Genomic DNA, 20443 nt, shown 5'->3' on the forward strand with positions numbered 1-20443 from the left:
TTGTGTTGCTTGTGACGGGTGCCATCTGCGGGGAAGATATGCTCACCTTTCGCGAAAACCTGGTACCATCACAATTTAATCGTGATTCACAAACACAAGCTCTTGATTCAGTTGGAAGCACACTATATACTTTGCTTTAAGCAGGGATTTTTTATGAAAATTGAAAGGGTTTTGTAAGAGACGAGACATGATATCATAAATACATACACCATTTGGCCTTGAATCTGTTGCGAAGGAGAAGACTGAATGTTAATATTGGCTTCTTCTCCCGTAGCCATGGATATGATTTCAAAATCATTTGCTATTCCCAAACGGGCTACTATTTATACTGACTGAAAGAAGTAAGGGATCAAATGAAACTTTGTAAGGACCCAAACCAGAGATTGTGTGGCACGGCAGTGAACAAAAGAGATAGCAATAGTTCACTCAGTGATATATGTTTGTGCTATAAAGCATTTCTTAACAGTTATATGGGTGCTTTTCGCAAGCACCGTGAAAAGGTTCTTAAGCATAATTCAAGTTTCGCTTTACACATATTCATAGTTTCAATCCTAAACGGAGCTTAGGTATTGCTTGTTTCACCTAAACACATGAAACGGGTCTCATCTTGTTTCATATCCGAAATGCGTCTTATCAATCACGTGTTTGTTGCGTGTTGCACACACACACACACACACACACACACACACACTGAGTACGTTAGGGGGGATTACTTCATAAACCTATGCCTATGACTTAACAAGTATCTCTATGCTTATGTGCATGTCTGTGTATCAGATATTTTGCACTTTTAATGATTTTACATGGTTGGTTTTAGAGTACCATTTCAGGTTGTACATATGTTGCCAAAATAGTTTTATAGAATTGCATCTGGTATCACATACTGCGAATAGCTTCAAAAGTGGTTGCCTAAATTCATGCAACCTTATCAACTTATCACTGTATATAATATCATCAAAACAAACTAAGATATCATGTCTTTTGCTTTGATTCACTAGAAACGTATGGTTTGAAATTCGCCGCTCTGAGGATCTGTTAAGAGACTCGAATAACGGAAATTTGTGGAAAAATGTCTGAATACAGCCATGCTTTCACTGTTTTGGTGACTCGGGTTGGTGTTCCCTGGTGCATGGGGGCCCAGTCGTGGGTTTGGATGTCGGTTCACCCTGATTAGCCTGATTTCGTGCTCGTGGGTTTCACCAAAGTGATAATGTTTAACGTCGAGGACCTCCATCACTTTGGGCTTCCCTCCTTCACGCTGTGACATAGCTGAAATACTCATTTACATACATATGTGTGTATGTATAGACAGGTGTGTTTTGAGGCCATGGCGGCAGTAATTTCGCTGCCCTGGCCCCGTTCTTAGTGCTACGGCTGCTATACGTCTGTGCACAGAATGGATCGCTATACTGGCTCTGTGAAACTGACACAAGGTGTTTGACGTAAATTGAATATCTTTCACAATCTGTACATTATTATCCTAATCGGTATAATGTTCCTACTATCATGACTATTATACAGAATAAAATGAATTTGAATTACGATACTCATTTAGTGACTTTCCTCAGAGGAAAACCTGGTAAGGGTCGAATCTGTTAATGATGCATGTTGTTGATTCGTCATTTAAAGTTACTGATAGGGTAGACACGTGCCAATTGTCGTATCTGTTAGATGACACAATTTGATAAGTCAACATGCACAGTTACAGTAAACTACGGTAATAACGAACTCAACGGGACCACTAATTTTAGTTCGTTATGACCGTAGTAAGTTATAAGCATATGTACAGCAGACGTATAGCAAATAAACAGCAAGTTGACGGTATCAAAACACATTTCGTTATATCCATCAGTTCGCTAAAAGAGTGTTCGTTATGAACATAGTTCACTGTTCTTGGTGTAATATTCTTACTCACAAAGAATGATTGTAGCACGTGAACTGGACTGTTTGCTTGCTTGCACGAATAAATAATAGTGAACGACATCTGGTCTTCCGTCTTTGTTTTATTGCCAAAATTACTCGGGTGGTACATCCGGTAAAAAAGTGCGTCCCGCAGCTTAGCTGCCAAGAGAGGTTACTCTGATACCTTACACTCTATCACAGCCGGTAATGGTACAATACAGCACGACAATAGTACACTGGGTAGTGACAGAGTAGAGCCGTGCATAATGTCGAATCTGTTGGATGATGCAAGTGGATGGTTTAACATGTACAGATACTTATAGGGTACATACGTAACAAAGGTCGTCTCTATTTATGACGCGAATTGTTGGTTCAACACTTACATCTTCTAACAGGGTAGACACTTTAAGGAAATTATATAAGTACCTTTATCAAACCCCCCATGTCAAATGTTGTGATCTGATCGTCCACGTGATAATGAGTCTATTGTTGCCAGTTTGAATGCAGCAAATGACATGAAGATTATTGGCCCGTCAACCGTGGAAGATGATAAAATGGTAGCAAATGATATCTATGTGAGAGGAGTTGATAACAATGAAGGCGATTGAGAGATGATGTATAACCCTAAAGTTTGTAGGTGGTGACGGTAGGACATTGGAGTCTCGTGGAGCTAGTGTGAAGAACCTGTCTGCTCAGATCAGCTCAGTCGCATTGCGTGTGTAGAACAGCATCCTCTCAGACATGTGCATTGTGTATATATCTTTGACGGACAGTATAGATGACATTTAAATACATCACCCAGAAAACTAACCCTCTGGACTCTCTATTTTGATAACAAGCGCAAGTGTAAACTCAGATAACGGTTATACAGGTAATTGTGTACCCGATCTGAAAGTGAGGCTGAGGGACATGCGACATGCCACGCCCCCGATATCACTCCACACATCATATAATGATGAACATTCAATGAAGTACGCACGCACCCACCCACCTATTTCGACTATATTGCTCAATGTACTTATAATTGAGGAAATACATTCATGTTCATTCACAAGTTAAACACAAATACACACACAATCAGCACCTAACATGGACATTTACCGTGACGGGAGCGTGGTACACAAACATGCATATGTTGGCTCGTGTGAAGTCACGGGAAACGGGAGGAAGTTGACATCATTTGTATAGGGATATTTATGCAATATTGAAGACACACATCCAGGGAAAGAGACTATATTTAATGTTTGTAGGAGAGACAAAACTGCAGTGTTATTGTCCGTGCACAAGTTGAAGTACATGGTCATGGACCTTGACGTGGTGTTGGCACTCGCTGTGGTGATCACCTCCAGTCCCAGTGGTACATGTTCACCAGGTATGTTTACTGGATCTCAGTGATGTTGATTGCAATTAAAGTAGACAGTACTGGTAATTGTGGTTCTACACACATGTTAACTAGACAATATTTTAAAAAATAAAATGGTATTGTGTTATAACATTCCTTAATTGGTTTTGGGGCAGTTCTTGCTTGTGTACATACAATCAGTATGTATTGCGTTTATACTGTTTATGTTGTTCAGACGGATGGCACATGTCATGTACAAGTATATGTATGAGGGAATTGTGAGGTTACAGTGTGTGACTAATTGCAATTGCGTGTCATCGTTGTTTGTGATATCAACCATAAGTTTGGCATGGTTCAGACTCGCCTACATATATGTACAAGTTGCCGTCATATTGTAATATCACAGTTGACAATGAAATCATATATCATATTTACTGGAACAAGTAACTTTCAATTTCCGATTTCTAGGTTATCAGATCGTCGTTACGATCAGATACAATTCATCCCAACAAACTTGCTTTTTTCAATATTCATGCTTCCTAAAGTCTATCTTACTTCACGTTTCACATTGAGATGGCGTATGAAGTTGAAAGCCAAAGGATGCATTTCGTAGGACGTACAATCGAGCATGGCCCTCCTACCAATATTTCAAAAAGCGGCATACGGCTCAGAAGTTTTTTGATCAATCGATGTCTTATGATTATGGAAAGGGTTTTGTCGCTTTTATTTTGAACTCTGTAATGACCATGGATTAAATCCTTCGCGTGAAAGTGGTAGTAACATGGCACGCGAGGATCACCGTGACCGTTACTTGAGACACTCAAATCTACCCCTGTCCAAACTCCAGGAACTAGTTCTCTCCCAAGTATTCCGAAGATATTAATTTTCCAAATTTGGAACATACACGTATACATGTATACGTAAAGATAGACAGCACTTATTTCAATATGGGGCCACAGCGCGCAGTTTCCACTCTCAGTGCATGTGTCACAATATTTGTCTGATGACCTAACATCGTACCCTTCTATTGTCTACTGTGCAATGTGCGACTTTACATTAACGCTTAAACACAATACTCTAAAACTGATGATATTTTGTCAAAGTAATCACTTTAGTAGGAATAATCTACAGTCGCAGTTAACATGTTCATTTTCATTCATTATTCTATCCTTAAAGCTCTACTGTTGTTGTAGAATCCTGTACACCTCCGCTGAGACGAGTAACCCCTCCAACGAATCCTCCCTTTGATAATGGAGCAAAATGTAAGTATGTTTGTGTATGTAAGTATGTATATCAATATTGTTGAATGAATCATGCTATCACCAGTGTCCCAGTTACCATTTATGCGCGTGGATATTGCAAACCTTATGCAAGTTTTCCGTCTACAAAGCAAACTGTCCCCGAGCTTCTTTTCCATTTTAACAAGGTAATTAGGTTACGCCGTCGTAATGCCCCAGAACTAAAAACGTTAGAAGTAACTACACATTCTGAATAAACTTTAATATGGAAATATGTAAAGTCAAATTCGTTATGAATTAATTTCAAATATAACAGTTACACATTTATAAACTCATATTCTGTATCGCATACTTTGTTTACACAGGTAGTATCGACATATGCGAATTGACGACAGGCAAGAAAACAGTCAAGTCGCCTCTCTACCTACATTCTCCAGGCTATCCAGATAGTTATGCAGTCGCTAGAGATTGTGTTGTTACGGTTACTGGAACAGACTTGCAAGTAATTATTCTTGACCAACGCCAACTTCAGGGGAATCTCAGCATCTCAGCCAGGAAGAAAAACGTTCAGTCCAGCGGTAAAAAAACAGTTTACAAAGAGAGAGTAGACCTAGGACATGTTCCGGAAGTGTCTATACGGTACAATAACAACGGGAAGAGTGGTATGCAAGTGTGGATACAAGTAAACAGTGTGTATTTCGGGTTTCTTATTTCGTTCCCAGTAACCGATTCAGATTCAGGAAGGTAAAGTTTGAACTCAATATAGCCTGCATTAACTGATATGCATTTTTGTTGTACCACCTTAGAGAATGTTGGCTTATTTTCACATTTTATACCCTGAGTCGAAAGAACTATGGGTGTATGTGCAGGTAAACGCAATAATGTTCTTGGATATCTTGGAATTAATCTAAGTATGCTGAAGTATTCATGATAATGTATCTGTAATGTCATCCACAGGGTCAAGCTTATCAGTGCAGTTTTGACTGGAAATAATGCTTCTTACTTCATGATGATATGCTAGTTCTCGCCTGCTAGTTCTCGCCAGCTAGTTCTCACCTGCTAGTTCTCGCCAGCTAGTTCTCGCCCGCTAGTTCTCGCCAGCTAGTTCTCGCCAGCACTCATATTTTCGGTCGTTATCGTTATTGCCCTGATTGTGGTTTGCAGGTAAATATAGATTAATTACCACTTTTTCACTGTTGTCTGTTTATGCCAGTCTTATAACCAAAACCAACCGCTGCATACACTTTGCTTCTTTTATTTTTCTTCAGCTTACATCACTCATACACACTCACACACTTTCTCACAACACGAGGTTTTCCGACATGCGCAGAGGAACTAGCTTAGCAGACGATATATCAACATCGTCTCAAAGCTACTTTCTAATGACAGGGTTGGGTTAAATCGGCTCTGGTCAGTATAATATTTTATCATATTTTGGATGTTCACTACTTTTGTTTGATTAAACATAATTTATTGCGGAAAATGAAATGGAGTAGGCACAAGTGACAAACGTACGAAGCCGTCTCCGACATACATGTCATTACATTGTAATACGTGAATAATAATGTGCAGAATATATGCACAGTGCAGAGAAATTATACTCTAGAAATGAGAATATATAATAACACACACACATACATACGCACTAACGTACATATATATATACAGTATTGCACACAAAGACATACCAACATACACATAAACACAAACACATAGATATACGTGAGTTACATTTATATTTATAAGTATACAATGGTACATTTGTGAAATATATTTAATGTATCTATATAATACCACAGTAGTTAATAATATAATAGACATTTTAAACTGAAGTGTAGGGCGGAAAATATAGAATATAACTAAGCTGTGATAATTACATGGAATGCTATTGTTTTGCTTTAAAATCAAAGTTAAATCGAACACCAAAACTAATGGAAAAATAAAATATAACTATGTCGTTTTGTATTGAAACAGGCGTGTATGAAATATGCAAGTACATGTAAACCAAGATAATAAAGAGTGAGTGAGTTGGATTTAACGCGCTTTTAACAGTAGTCCAGTTATATCACGGCGTGTCGGCTTAATATGGGAGGAAAGTAATTTAGGTCTTTGACGTTTATCACTTCGGTGAAACCCAAGAGCACGGGTATGGTGCTGACAAAGCTAGAACCAAAATGGAGGCGAACCGGGATTCGAACCCACAATCATAGGTTTCTGGCGTGCCCAAGGGACGCGAATCGCGACTGGGCCACCCGTGCACCAAGATAATTTAGAAGTAGCTGGCGATAGATATAATTCTAGTTACATTAAGATAAATTTAAAATCCGTTTGTTTCTACAATAAATTGATGGACATATTTAAAAATTTTGTTCCTCGGAGAGATATTTGTTACCACCTGGAATTGTTTCTAAATTGGGCTGCGCAACTGTATTCCTAATGTTCATAAACAAAGATTGCCTTATTAATAATACTACTTACATTCAAGAAACAAGTGAAAAGCATTACCACATGAGGAACTGCAAGAGCAAGAAAAAGTGTCCGATAAATTAACCCTAAATAAATCATTTATATGGCTACATCTGTGTCTAAGTCTTGTGTGTATAATATTAATTTCACGCTTTCCATAACTGAAATAATATGGAGATCTAATAACATTTGGATAAATGTTTGTTTTTAATTCAGCTGCAGAATAACTATTTTTAACATTTATATTTCGCTGTTGACCAAGCAATAATTGAAACATGTGCAGTCCCTTTCGTTTCTTGAGATAAAGTGCCCCCCAGGTGTTTTGGAGTTTCTACATGTTCAGTGGCACAGTAGTGGAAAAGTAGTTTATTCTCCAGAAAGTAATTCTATATTCTTTTAAAAATAAATTCTTTCAAATAATTTTCCAAGACAAGATACCAGTGAAATAGGACTGTAGTTGGAATGGTGGGATTTATCGCCCCTTTTGTACAAAGGCATTATTACATTAGCTAGTTTCCACTGTGATGGGAATGTGCTTTGTTCAAGAGAATAACTGAATAACAAGCGTAAGGGATTGACAATGGATAGTGAAACATTTTTTAGTATTTTCGTAATGTGTGGTTCAGGTTGTCGGAACCGCTTGCTTCATTGACCGATTTTCTATAATGGTGTAATCCAATCCATGATCACATAGTTTCACAAGTGGTGATAGCGAGGGGGTTCATCATCAACATTGGAAACTGATATAAAATAATCTTTGATTCATCCTTATCAAAATCAGAAAATGCTTCATGTACTGTGTTGTTATTAGTGACCAGAGGTGGGATTTCTTCAAATTATTTACTTTCTTTCTTTGTTTGAAAAATGTCACATACATATATTACATCAATAGACTCGCAGCTATTAAACAAGCGCATCCATTCAGTTGACTCAATCAATTCCTTTAACTTAGCAAAGTCACCATTCAATCAGAACCTCTCTTACATAGGATTTGTTCATGTCAATGTAGTTCGCTTGCGAAACAACAACCCCCCTTGTTGTCAAACATCCGTGCTGAAGTCAACAACACTCACTACAATTACAATCGTCACTGATAACAATAGGGTCAAGCAGAGTTTGTGAATACTCAGTGACGCATGTCGGCTCTTTAACTACATCAGTAAACTCTTTCTATAAAATATCGTGCAGATGATGAAGGTTGCTGTTCAGTAAATCTTCGTTAAAATCAGCGTAAGGCGTATAATGTAGAGTAGTTTCATGTGAAGGTTCTATTTGATCCCAATATAATTGTGCACGTAATTGTTTGTATTCGTGGCATGAGTCGTTTCATCATGTGTGGTAAAGATATTGTGATAGTTGTGTCCTGAATATCAATATTGTTTCATCTCTAGGTATCGGATCCATGTGTGTAACGTTCACTAGAGAGTTGGAAACATCCCGCATCCCTACGTGTCTCCCTCCACAAACACCTGCAGCTACAGAAAGTACAGCGAAGAAGATCACAGCAACAGGTAAAATCACCGCATTAACACTATTCTGTAATAAAATAAAAAACACACATCAACAACCGCATCACTCATAACATGTTATTAAGTTAGTATCTAAGAAGAACATGTTCAGTGCCCCTCTGTGTGATCAAGGTAAGCTCATACATTTACATATGCTTAGTATTCCTTCGGATATTCTTTCCCTTATCACATTGCATAGACATTAACAGACATGTTTGATTATATCAATGTTGCTGCAAATTATTCATGAAAGGGTAACTGTTACACAAAATGTATCTCTTCCATCTGTCCAGGACTCACAAGCATAAAGTATTTTGCCATTCATCTTAACAATGACACCGACCTTTAGATTGATATGACACAGTATATTCAGTCATTAACTATATATCATTCTATTTGTGTATCCACTTGTCTCAGCATCAACACCTTGAATAGTTTACTCTCAGATGTTGAGGAACATCGGTTATGGATTTGTTGAGCTTTCAGCTGGTCACAATAACAACATTTAAGAGGACCTCAGTGCCAGGATTGTTCCCCTGATTGGAAAACAGGATCATGTAATCTCTGTTTGAAGAGTGTAACAAAACCTGCGTGATTTCCTTTTTCCTGACTACTCCAGGCCTTACCAAATCCAAATTAAAAGAGAAAAAGACAACGAAACCTATGCACCAATGGCTAAGTTGCTATACCTATGTTATAGAAACTATTGGATCACTACACAACAACAATACAATGCTCTTCCTAAAACACAATTATTTCATATGAAACAGTTAAGTCACTACACTTGCCACATCAATAATCAATATTCTTCTCAATATGTTGATGTAGTTTTAATGGTTGCCATGTGTTGCGCTTGGAGGATAAAACATGATATTACAAGTATTTCATTGGTTTCTATTTGCGGATATTTTAACAACTTCAACAACTTCACAAGAGATGACACGACAACCATCACATCTTCCCCAAAAAGCAACCTCATCAAGTGCACCAAAGCAATCCCCAACAACAACCACGCAACCCGCACCGCTGCCAATACCAACAACAACCTCATCAAGTGCACCAAAGCAACTTCCAACAACAACCAAGCCAGCTGCACCGCTGCCAACACCAACAACAGTCTCACCAACTGCACCACCGATGACCAAACATCCAAGTAGGACAGAAACACTTCCTAATTGTCTATATTTAATGAAGTTGAAAGAAACATGGACTTAGTTACCAACATTAATGATTGGTAATAGAATGTTGATCTCAATACATAAGACGCTTGGGCAGATGCAGATTTCTTCAGAATAAAAACATGAGAAAGTATTGCGGATGATGAATCCAACAAATTCTGAAACACTTGACCTGTCATATTTCATAAAAACAAGAAAAAACAAAAACCTGCTCGACAGATATGTTGTTCATATAAATTTTGAAAATAGTTAACTTCCTCAAAGAAATAAAATCAAACATTGACATTTTCTCAGAACACTTATCATAGTCCGCACAAAGTTGCTGAACTAGTTGTACACGTCACTGGAGTAGGTTGTCAACTAGTTTACATTTTATTGGACCAGGTTGCAAATAGTTATACTTAACAATTGAGTAGTTTATTAACTAGTTATATAACTATCACAGGAGTAGCTTGTCAACTAGTCATACATGACACTAGAAGAGGTTATAAACTAGTTATACACGATGAAAGTAAATGGAGCTGATGTTGATAGAGATGCAATAAGCATATGGACGGTGTTTCTTGTTACAGATACCGTCTTGATAGCAGGGACAATTGCTGCAGTCATTGGCGTGGGCGTTCTTGTCATAGCCGTGGTTGCAGTTCGCAGGTAAACATTTAGGAGATATGATGAAGTCCCATTTTAGAGAATATGCCGCTTTTGTTAATTTGGAACCGGGCACTGTTGCAAATGTATAGATAATCTACTCTACATGGGAATACATCAAACTTTTAACACACTTTTATCTCCATTTCACCATAACGACAAGACCGTTTTGAAAACGGATTCTCTTGGAACAGTAATCACACACGTGTACAAAGGTCCGCTGTCAGAACATTCTGAAAAGGGGTCACAGGTAGATACAAATGTAACAAATATTACGAATGTTCAAGATGAAAATACTCCTAGTTTCGACTACTTCAAAATAAGGGTTCAAAACAGTTACATAAACTTTGTCATTTGTATGCAAAAATATGCCTTCCTTAGTGTTGTCATCTCATCATCTAATATGTCAGGGTTACGGCCTGGGGCATTAAAATCGTCGCCAAAATATCAAACATAAAATGTACCGTATTTTCACTATTAGACACCAGGGCGCCGGCATGGATTAATAGAGGAATACGGAATGCAGTTCAGTTGGGTTATTGGCAGCCGATATCCGATTATTTATGCTAATATGCATGCTATCAATGTATTCATACGCACGTTTTTTGTGAAAAGGCTTACTTTAAAAAAGGTTTCAGTAGGGAAAAGGAAACTCCATAAAAACCATAATAATTAAGCATTCTTCAAATTCTTCAAGCACTGTTTCACCGGTGTCACACAGCTACATTTCTATGAGAAGATAGACTGGGTTTAACTCCTCTCTAAACAGTACTTCACGGTTTAATATATCGGATGTTTTGTGAAAACCAAAAACACGGCTCATAATCCGTGCATATTTGGATTTCGAACGAAAGATCAATGGATCCTGACTTTGTAGCGGCCATAAGATTTACGAGTCCCGTGATGGGATTCGAAACACTGGCCTTCTGATCCGAGCTCGGACGCCTTGACCACATGACCAAAGAGGTTAACCCCGTCAGCAAGCTGACAAAGTAAGGATGTCATCTGTAGGATGACTCCACGCCTTGCTACAACTTGACCCGCCCCAATGGGGCGTCCAATGTCCAAAAATGATGTTAAATACGTCCTCGAGGTTAGAATGAATAGTTATATACACATATAGTTACATATATCGCCCTCAAACGATATTTATGTTGTTTTTCAAATCTACATGTCAAACTGTACAAGGTGTAGAATGACAGGATCACATTCGATTTGCTTCAGAGGGAAATGTGGTGGGGCATCTTTAAGCACTGATGGTGATGATGATACCTTGCGCTGTTACAAACCCGGTCCGTCGAGGAAGACACCTGCATCTGTACCCGAGGATACACACGTGGAAATGATGGAGAACAATATATATGTACGGGGAACCACCCCTTCTACATCGCACTGTTACATGGTAGATAATTACATATACACAACTGGACAGGTCGATGTGAGTGATGATATGATGGTTGATAATGCTATGAATGTAACTGGGCGCGACACTGATGCAGACAGTGTTGTGTCGATGGTTGATAATGATACCTATGTAATTGGAAATGAAAGGGATTCATAAATAGAGGAAAGATATAACGCTGACATGAAATTTGTAAATAATGAGTTGATGGTTGACAACATGCATTATAGGTAAAGAGATGGTAGACGTACGACATGTTTGTTCACGACTTTGCATAAATTCTAACATTGGTTAATTGTGGGCAACAACACCCATCACATGACCATCATTATGCTACACCTCTTCAAAATGGAAATAGTATGTGTGTGTGTGTGTGTGTGTGTGTCTGCTGTCATAAACGAGTTTAAACAGAAGTATTCGTTGACTTCTCACCATTTCGTATTACATGTCTGCACACGGGCTGCAGCAACTCTTCACTACTTCATACAATTTTGTTTGAAATGATTGATTTCTTATTTCTATGAGAGTAGAGGTTTTCCTATGAGGAAACTTTTGAACGCTGATTAGAGCACATTTGTAAATGATACGGTATTTTGAAGGGTTTATCAGATCAGAGAATTACAGATTCAACATAATGTATTTCATTATATTCAAAATCCGTTTGTTCACGCTCACACGCTGTTACATCCTGTGAGTATTTCAGGACGTTGATTGCATTTGACTGAGTTTAGATAACTGGTTTCACTGTTAGGAAAAGAATACACGATATAGTGTGGCTACTGCGTGGTCCTATATACAAGGAAATGGTATATATTTATTCTGTGCTGCAAATAAAGTTTCAGAATGGAGGAAGTACCTAGATAGAGTGAGTGAGTGAGTAAGTATGGTTTTACGACGCCGCTTTTAACTCCTTTATGCAATATTTAATTGATTTATATATGTATGTGCTAGATGTGTTTAGGAATACTTATTGCCTATGTTATTGCTATTACAGAGTGTCATGTAACAGTCACATTACATAGGTGTTATTGCTGTTACAGAGTGCCATGTAACAGCCACATTACATAGGTGTTATTGCTGTTACAGAGTGCCATGTAACAGCCACATTACATAGGTGTTATTGCTATTACAGAGTGCCATGTAACAGCCACATTACATAGGTGTTATTGCTATTACAGAGTGTCATATAACAGCCACATTACATAGGTGTTATTGCTGTTACAGAGTGTCATATAACAGCCACATTACATAGGTGTTATTGCTGTTACAGAGTGTCATGTAACAGCCACATTACATAGGTGTTATTGGTGGGGAGCTTGCAGCGACCGGTCGTGGTCAACACGTTGAAAATAACCCAGCTGTCTGCTAATAATTGACTAAAGGTTACATTGAAGGACATTACGTTCAATTCTGATGTGCTTTTAAGTTATTGCAGTACTGACTTTGTTATATACTGAAAAACAAAAGTTCATGTGACATTGAATAAGATTTAATGCAAAGTTATGTTTTTTTACCAAATCTGAAACAATTTCAGTTTGCAACAGATAAAAGAATCCTGTAAGTGTTCAAATGGTTTTATTTGCCATACTGACTTCAGAAAATGCACGAAATGCATCCCAGGAGGATTTTTTATTTTAGAGAATGAAAGTGATGTTGAATTGCTGGATCAAGGAGAGATGTATGAAACAGATATGCTCTGCGAAGGAAGGAAAACACAAGATGAGAAAATAAATAAGTTTGGTTTGTCATTATTAAATATATGTAAGTAAGGATAAGAATTTATGGAGGAACAACTTCTTTATTACAATTAAGAGCTGTTGTTCATCCATAAATTGTTATCCTTACTTAGTACTCCAACTTCTAAATGCCTATCAAAGAAGTTAAATATATGTAAACAGTGGGGAATTCATATTGTAAATGGACGGAAACCAGGTGACTGGTTATACGTACATAGGCCCAAATGGGACTAATTTGATAGATTATTTTCTTGCATCTTCAAACAGTTTTAATGCTATCAAAGATGTATATGTACACAGTAGAACGGAGTCAGGCCACCTGCCCATTTCCTGTCAATTGTTACATTCTATTAGTCAGCCGCCGTCACCGAGTGACCAGGAAACATTAATTACAATGAAACTTCCAAGATATGTGTCGGGCGAGAATGGATATAAGTCCTATAGAGACAATATCTCTTCTCCCCCAGCAAAAGCAATCACTGACAGCTTTCTTGATTGCGTTCACGTGAACGAGGCTGCTGACAAACTGTGGAGTTTATTTCAGATTACTGGTGCGCACATGGAGAAGACGCCGACAAATGATAAGGCTGCAAATAAGCAGCCTGGATAGTATGATGAGGAATGTTCAATCAAATAAACGAATTACATATGATCGATTACATATTCTTCGAAAATCCAAAACGAAAGCAAACCTAGATGTGTATTTAGAGTCCAAACGTGATTTTAAAAAGACCTGTAAGGAAAAGGAGATTACTTTAATAAAGATATGACAGAACGTCAGCGCAAACGGATTTTGATAGCGCAGTATCCGAAATTGTTAAAGAACATGATTGCTTAACATGCGACGATTGCAATAATGCAGATTTTATAGCTGAAGATGAAGTAAGATGGGTCATCAAATCATTAAAACCGGGTAAAGCTCCAGGAGTAGATGGTTTGCCACCGGAGTTTTATAAGAATGCTTTGTAATTCGTTCCATATATATATATATATATATATATATATATATATATATATATATATATATATATATATATATATATATATATATATATATATATATATATCTTTTGTTTAAGTCTATTTTGGATACTACAATTTTCCCCAATTTATGGAGACACGTGTGATCCTAATAATTACAGGGGCATTTCATTGCTAAATGTAATGGGGCAAAGTGTTTAACTCCATTATTGAACGTAGACTACGGCAGTGGTTGGAAGTAAATGAAGTTTTAACAGAAGCCCAAGCTGGTTTCAGACACGATCATTCGACTAGCGACAATATCTCTGTTCTACAGTCTTTAGCGCAAAAATATCTTCGAAAACCAAAGCATTGTTTTTATGCCGCATTTATTGACTTCCGGAAAGCGTTTGATTCCGTTGATAGAACTAAGTTATTATACCTGCTTTTAATGAAAGGCATACATGGCAAAATGTTTTAAGTGTCAAAGAATATGAAAGAAAATGTTTTTGCTGGTGTTCGTACGGAAAATTTTAGAACTGACGTATTTCAGACCTCCAGTGGAGTCCGACAGGGCTGTATGTTAAGCCCTCTGTTATTTATATTCTTTATAAACCAACTTTCAACCGATTTAGATAATAGTGTAACAAAAGGAATTCTTGTTAATGAATGTATTGCTGAAATCAAATTGTTGCTGTTTGCGGATGACATTGTCTTAGCAGCGGACTCTGTAATTGAGTTACAGAGAAAATGAGATAAATTGGAATATTTTTGTGATACTTGGGGCCTGGAAGTCAATATGGATAAATCAAATATAATTGTATTCAGAAATGGTGGTGTTATTAAACAATTTGAAAAATGGTACTATAAAAATACAGAAATGAAAATAGTAACATATATCATATATACTTGGGCATTGGCATTTACATCACGTCTTCTGTAGTCTAAGACATGTGCAACCAAGCGACACAGGCCAAGAAAGCATGTTTTCCTAGTTTTAAGTTGACTAAGCCCTATCGGTACCTGTCATTTAAGGTAATTGTTTCTATATTCAGCAGTAAAATAGCTCCGAGGGCTTGTTATGGAAGTGAAATTTGGGGATTTACATTTGGAGAAAATATAGAAAAAGTACAAAGTTCTTTTTTAAAGAATATATTTGTCAATCAGTAACAAAGCATCATCTAATGCGGTTCTTGGTGAAGTTGGCCGTTATCATCTAAGTGTTATTTATTTCAGCCGATGTATAAGATATTGGTGCAGATAGATGTGCATGAATTCAAATCGACTTCCACATACTTATTATAAAATGCTGAAAGTGCAAGATGATAATCGTAGTGTTAATTGGGCATCTCATGTGAGAGAATGCTTTTGTTTGAAACTGGTTTTGTTTATGCGTTGTTATCGCAGGACTGTGGGCATATACATTGTTTTACGGGATTATTCAAGAGAAGATGTATGACATTGTTGTACAAAACTGGAGTCAAAAGATTAACAATTCTGTGTTCTTGACCCATTATGCCTCATAGAAATCACTATTGGAAACTCTGTTTACTCTCAGGCTTTGATAAGGATCTTGTAAGAGTTTTGGCGAAATTTCGATGTTTAGCACATGGTTTAAAAGTACAAAAACAGCGCTTTGGCAAACAGTTAATACAACCTGAATTAATGTTCTTTGATAATTGTGATTAATATGATGACCAGAATTGAAGAATGACATTATATGATAAAGAGGTTGTGTTTGGGGATGGTAAATATCATGTAATAGGAAAAAAACAGACGATGTATTCAGCTTGACAAGAGTCACTAAATACAATATTTAATTCTAATACAGGATATTTAAAACACACTCGCGTGATAACTTTTATTTAATACAATTTTCAAGAATTCATCTAAATTTTGTCAAAGGTCGTTTTTAACCGTTATTTCAAAGTGGAACCCACTGAACTGCTGCTGTGGCAACTCAAGTAGCTTCTACAACAACCGAAACGTCACAATGCACCAGTACGTTACACAGAAACATGCTTTGCGTTATGGCGAGTACTATGAAATACTGGTCGTCTAATAACACCTTAGGTGTTCTGGGTGAGGTGGTCCTGTAGTGCGCTGCTGTTCATTGCCAGTGACACTAACCCTAACCCTAACCCTAACCCTAATCCTAGCCCTCATCTCGACCCCAACCCCAAACCTACTCCTAACCCTAACCCTAACCCTAACCCTATTCCTAACCATTACCCTCACCCCGATCCCAACCCTACCCCCAGCCCCAACCCTAACCCAAACCCAAACCCCAACGCCAACCCTCATTTATGATGATGTCACACTTGCACGTGCACATCTTTACTTCCGTGGAGGGAGTGGATATGCACGTGGATACACGCGAGTGTGATAAGATGTGTGGAACTCATTCCAACAAGCTTCATAGTTTAATCTTTGCATCAAAATTTTTATCTCTGATACTGAAATATTAGTATTACACACTTCCCTATAAATACACCCGTGTAATCACATACTGAACAACAAAAGTCCCTGTGATTTAATGTCAATTTACAAATCAATAGCGTGTGTGTCCACCTCTGGTTGCGATGCAAACAACACATCTTCGTCTCAGGGAATGGACCAGTGGGATATCTGTCCATGCGCCGATCCATCTCATCCCACATGTGCTCGATTGGTGAGAGATCAGGGGAGCGAACCAGCCAGGGGATGACATTCACGTTGTTCTGCTGAAAAGAATCCTGAACAAGTCGAGCATTAAGAGGCCGAGCGTTGTCATGTTGAAAGGTAATGCCTGGGCCATGACGACGCAAAAACGGTAGAACAACAAGGCCCATGATCTCGTCGCGGTAGCGCTGTCCATTGAGATTTCCCTCTACCACTATCAAACGGGTCCTCTGTCTTGCTGTAATCCCACCCCATAACATAATGCTGCCGCCCCCGAACCGATCTTCTTCCATGACACAATGATTGACGCAACGTTCACCTCGGCGTCGGTACACTCGAATCTGTCTATCGCTGTGACTGAAGTGAAGACGAGACTCGTCAGTGAAAACTTGTTCCCACTGCATGGCCGTCCAGCGTAGACGCTGTCTGCATCGGTGTAGACGTGCTTGACGGTTGTTTCCTGTCAAAATGGGACCTCTGGCGGGTCTTCTGGCGACAGTCCCTGCACAAGTGAGGCGGCGACATACGACTTGTGAATATATTCGTCGAAGACCAGGGATGCTTCTTGCAGTCACTGTTGCTGGCTGGAATCGATTATTTCGTAGGTGTGTTGTTCGAATCATGTTGTCTTGTCGATTATTGGTTACACGTGGCCTGCCACCCCGAGGATGGTCTCTGACTGCATTCGTCTGTTGCCAACGTTGCCATAAACGCCAAATGGTGTTTCAGTGGACGTTAAATTGTCTTGCAACATCACGCTGACTTGATCCTGCTTCAAGCATACCAATGGCTCGCAAACACTCATTTACGGACAGGCATGGCATTTCGTAATGTTGAATGCGTAATTTTTTTTTTCTGAGTGGTTGTTTTAGAGCACCATGGTAAACAATGCATAATTATGGAATCCCGTTAGCGTACATGTTTTTATATCCATTCTTGGGAAGTGAAATGCATGGGGCTTGCATAAAAGTCAACTTAGGCATGGCATGCATGCTTTTTCTGTAGCAGTGGCGTTGTTGTGACTTGATTCCATACATATACTACAATATTATAAACCAAACTTTACTTGTTTGAAAAATATACTAAAATATTGGTGTCAAAGGAACTTTTGTTGAGTATATATTGCAAGACCACGAATAATGGATGAAGCGATCATAAAATGAAAAATGTTCCCGTTCGTCACTTCAACTCCCACTGGCATCTGAACACAGTCTGGGGTATGCTGACTGCTGTCTCCCACTGACATGTGAACACAGTCTGGGATATGCTGATTGATGTCTCCAACTGACATGTAAACACAGTCTGGGGTATGCTGACTGATGTCTCCCACTGACATGTGAACACAGTCTGGGAAATGCTGATTGATGTCTCCAACTGACATGTGAACAGTCTGGGATATGCTGATTGATGTCTAACACTGGCATGTAGCACAGTCTTAGGTATGCTGACTGATATCTCCAACTGACATGTGAACACAGTCTGGGGTATGCTGACTGATGTCTCCCACTGACATGTGAACACAGTCTGGGATATGCTGATTGATGTCTCCCATTGGCATGTAGAACAGTCTTAGGTATGCTGACTGATGTCTCCAACTGACATGTGAACACAGTCTGGGATATGCTGATTGATGTCTCCAACTGGCATGTGAACACAGTCTTGGGTATGCTGACTGATGTCTCCAACTGACATGTGAACACAGTCTGGGGTATGCTGACTGATGTCTCCAACTGACATGTGAACACAGTCTGGGGTATGCTGACTGATGTCTCCAACTGACATGTGAACACAGTCTGGGGTATGCTGACTGATGTCTCCAACTGACATGTGAACACAGTCTGGGGTATGCTGACTGATGTCTCCAACTGACATGTGAACACAGTCTGGGGTATGCTGATTGTTGTCTCCAACTGACATGTGAACACAGTCTGGGATATGCTGATTGATGTCTCCAACTGACATGTGAACACAGTCTGGGGTATGCTGATTGATGTCTCCAACTGACATGTAAACACAGTCTGGGGTATGCTGACTGATGTCTCCCACTGGCATGTGAACACAGTCTGGGATATGCTGATTGATGTCTCCCATTGGCATGTAGCACAGTCTTAGGTATGCTGACTGATGTCTCCAACTGACATGTGAACACAGTCTGGGATATGCTGATTGATGTCTCCAAATGACATGTAAAAACAGTCTGGGATATGCTGACTGATGTCTCCCACTGACATGTGAACACAGTCTGGGGTATGCTGATTGATGTCTCCAACTGACATCTGAACACAGTCTGGGGTATGCTGACTGATGTCTCCCACTGATCTGTGAACACAGTCTGGGATATGCTGATTGATGTCTCCAACTGACATCTCAACACAGTCTGGGGTATGGTGACTGATGTCTCCAACTGTATGTGAACACAGTCTGGAGTATGCGGACTAATGTCTCCCATTGGCATGTGAACACAGTCTGGGGTATGCTGACTGATGTCTCCCACTGACATGTGAACACAGTCTGGGGTATGCTGACTGATGTCTCCAACTGACATGTGAACACAGTCTAGAGTATGCTGAGTGATGTCTCCAACTGACATGTGAACACAGTCTGGAGTATGCGGACAGATGTCTCCCACTGACATGTGAACACAGTCTGGGGTATGCTGACTGATGTCTCCAACTGACTGTAAACACAATCTGGGGTATGCTGACTGTTGTCTCCCACTAACATGTGAACACAGTCTGGGGTATGCGGACTGATGTCTCCAACTGACATGTGAACACAGTCTGGGGTATGCTGACCGCTGGCTCCATCTGACATGTGAACAAAGTCTGGGGTATGCTGACTGATGTCTCCAAGTGACTTGTAAACACAGTCTGGGGTATGCTGACTGATGTCTCCAACTGACATGTGAACACAGTCTGAAGTATGCAGACTGATGTCTCCCACTGACATGTGAACACGCCCGACTGGTACACCCCGACCTATTGTCACAACACTGTTACACCCCGACCTATTGTCACAGTACTGGTATACACCGACCTATTGTCGCAGTACAGATACACCCCGACCTATTGTCACAATACTTTTACAATCCGACCTATTGTCACAGCACTGTTACACTCCGACCTTTTGTCACAGTACTGGTACACTCCGACCTATTGTCACACTACAGGTACACCCCGCCCCTTTATCACAGTACAGATAAACTCCAACCTATTGTCACAGGAGTGTTACACCCCCACCTATTGTCACAGTACAGGTACACCCCGTCCTATTGTCACAGTACTGGTATACTCAGACCTATTGTTACAGTACAGGTACACCCCGACCTATTGTCACAGTACTGGTACACCCCGCCCTATTATTACAGCAATGTTACACCCCCACCTATTGTCACAGTACTGG

General features: G+C 39.2%; 1 protein-coding gene across 1 annotated transcript in view; it reads left to right on the forward strand.

Annotated features, from left to right (window-relative positions):
- Positions 1 to 16690, forward strand: part of LOC139474074 (circumsporozoite protein-like) — a 38784-nt gene extending 22094 nt beyond the window's left edge. Inside the window, exons 4-5 of the mRNA XM_071256933.1 lie at positions 9391 to 9609; positions 16480 to 16690. Of these exons, the coding sequence (XP_071113034.1) occupies positions 9391 to 9609; positions 16480 to 16690 (430 nt within the window). The remainder of the gene's footprint in view (positions 1 to 9390; positions 9610 to 16479) is intronic.
- The last annotated feature ends 3753 nt before the right edge of the window (positions 16691 to 20443 follow it).

Source organism: Haliotis cracherodii, unplaced genomic scaffold (genome assembly GCF_022045235.1).
Source record: "Haliotis cracherodii isolate W230 unplaced genomic scaffold, xgHalCrac1.p SCAF_3, whole genome shotgun sequence".
Classification (NCBI taxonomy): domain Eukaryota; kingdom Metazoa; phylum Mollusca; class Gastropoda; order Lepetellida; family Haliotidae; genus Haliotis; species Haliotis cracherodii.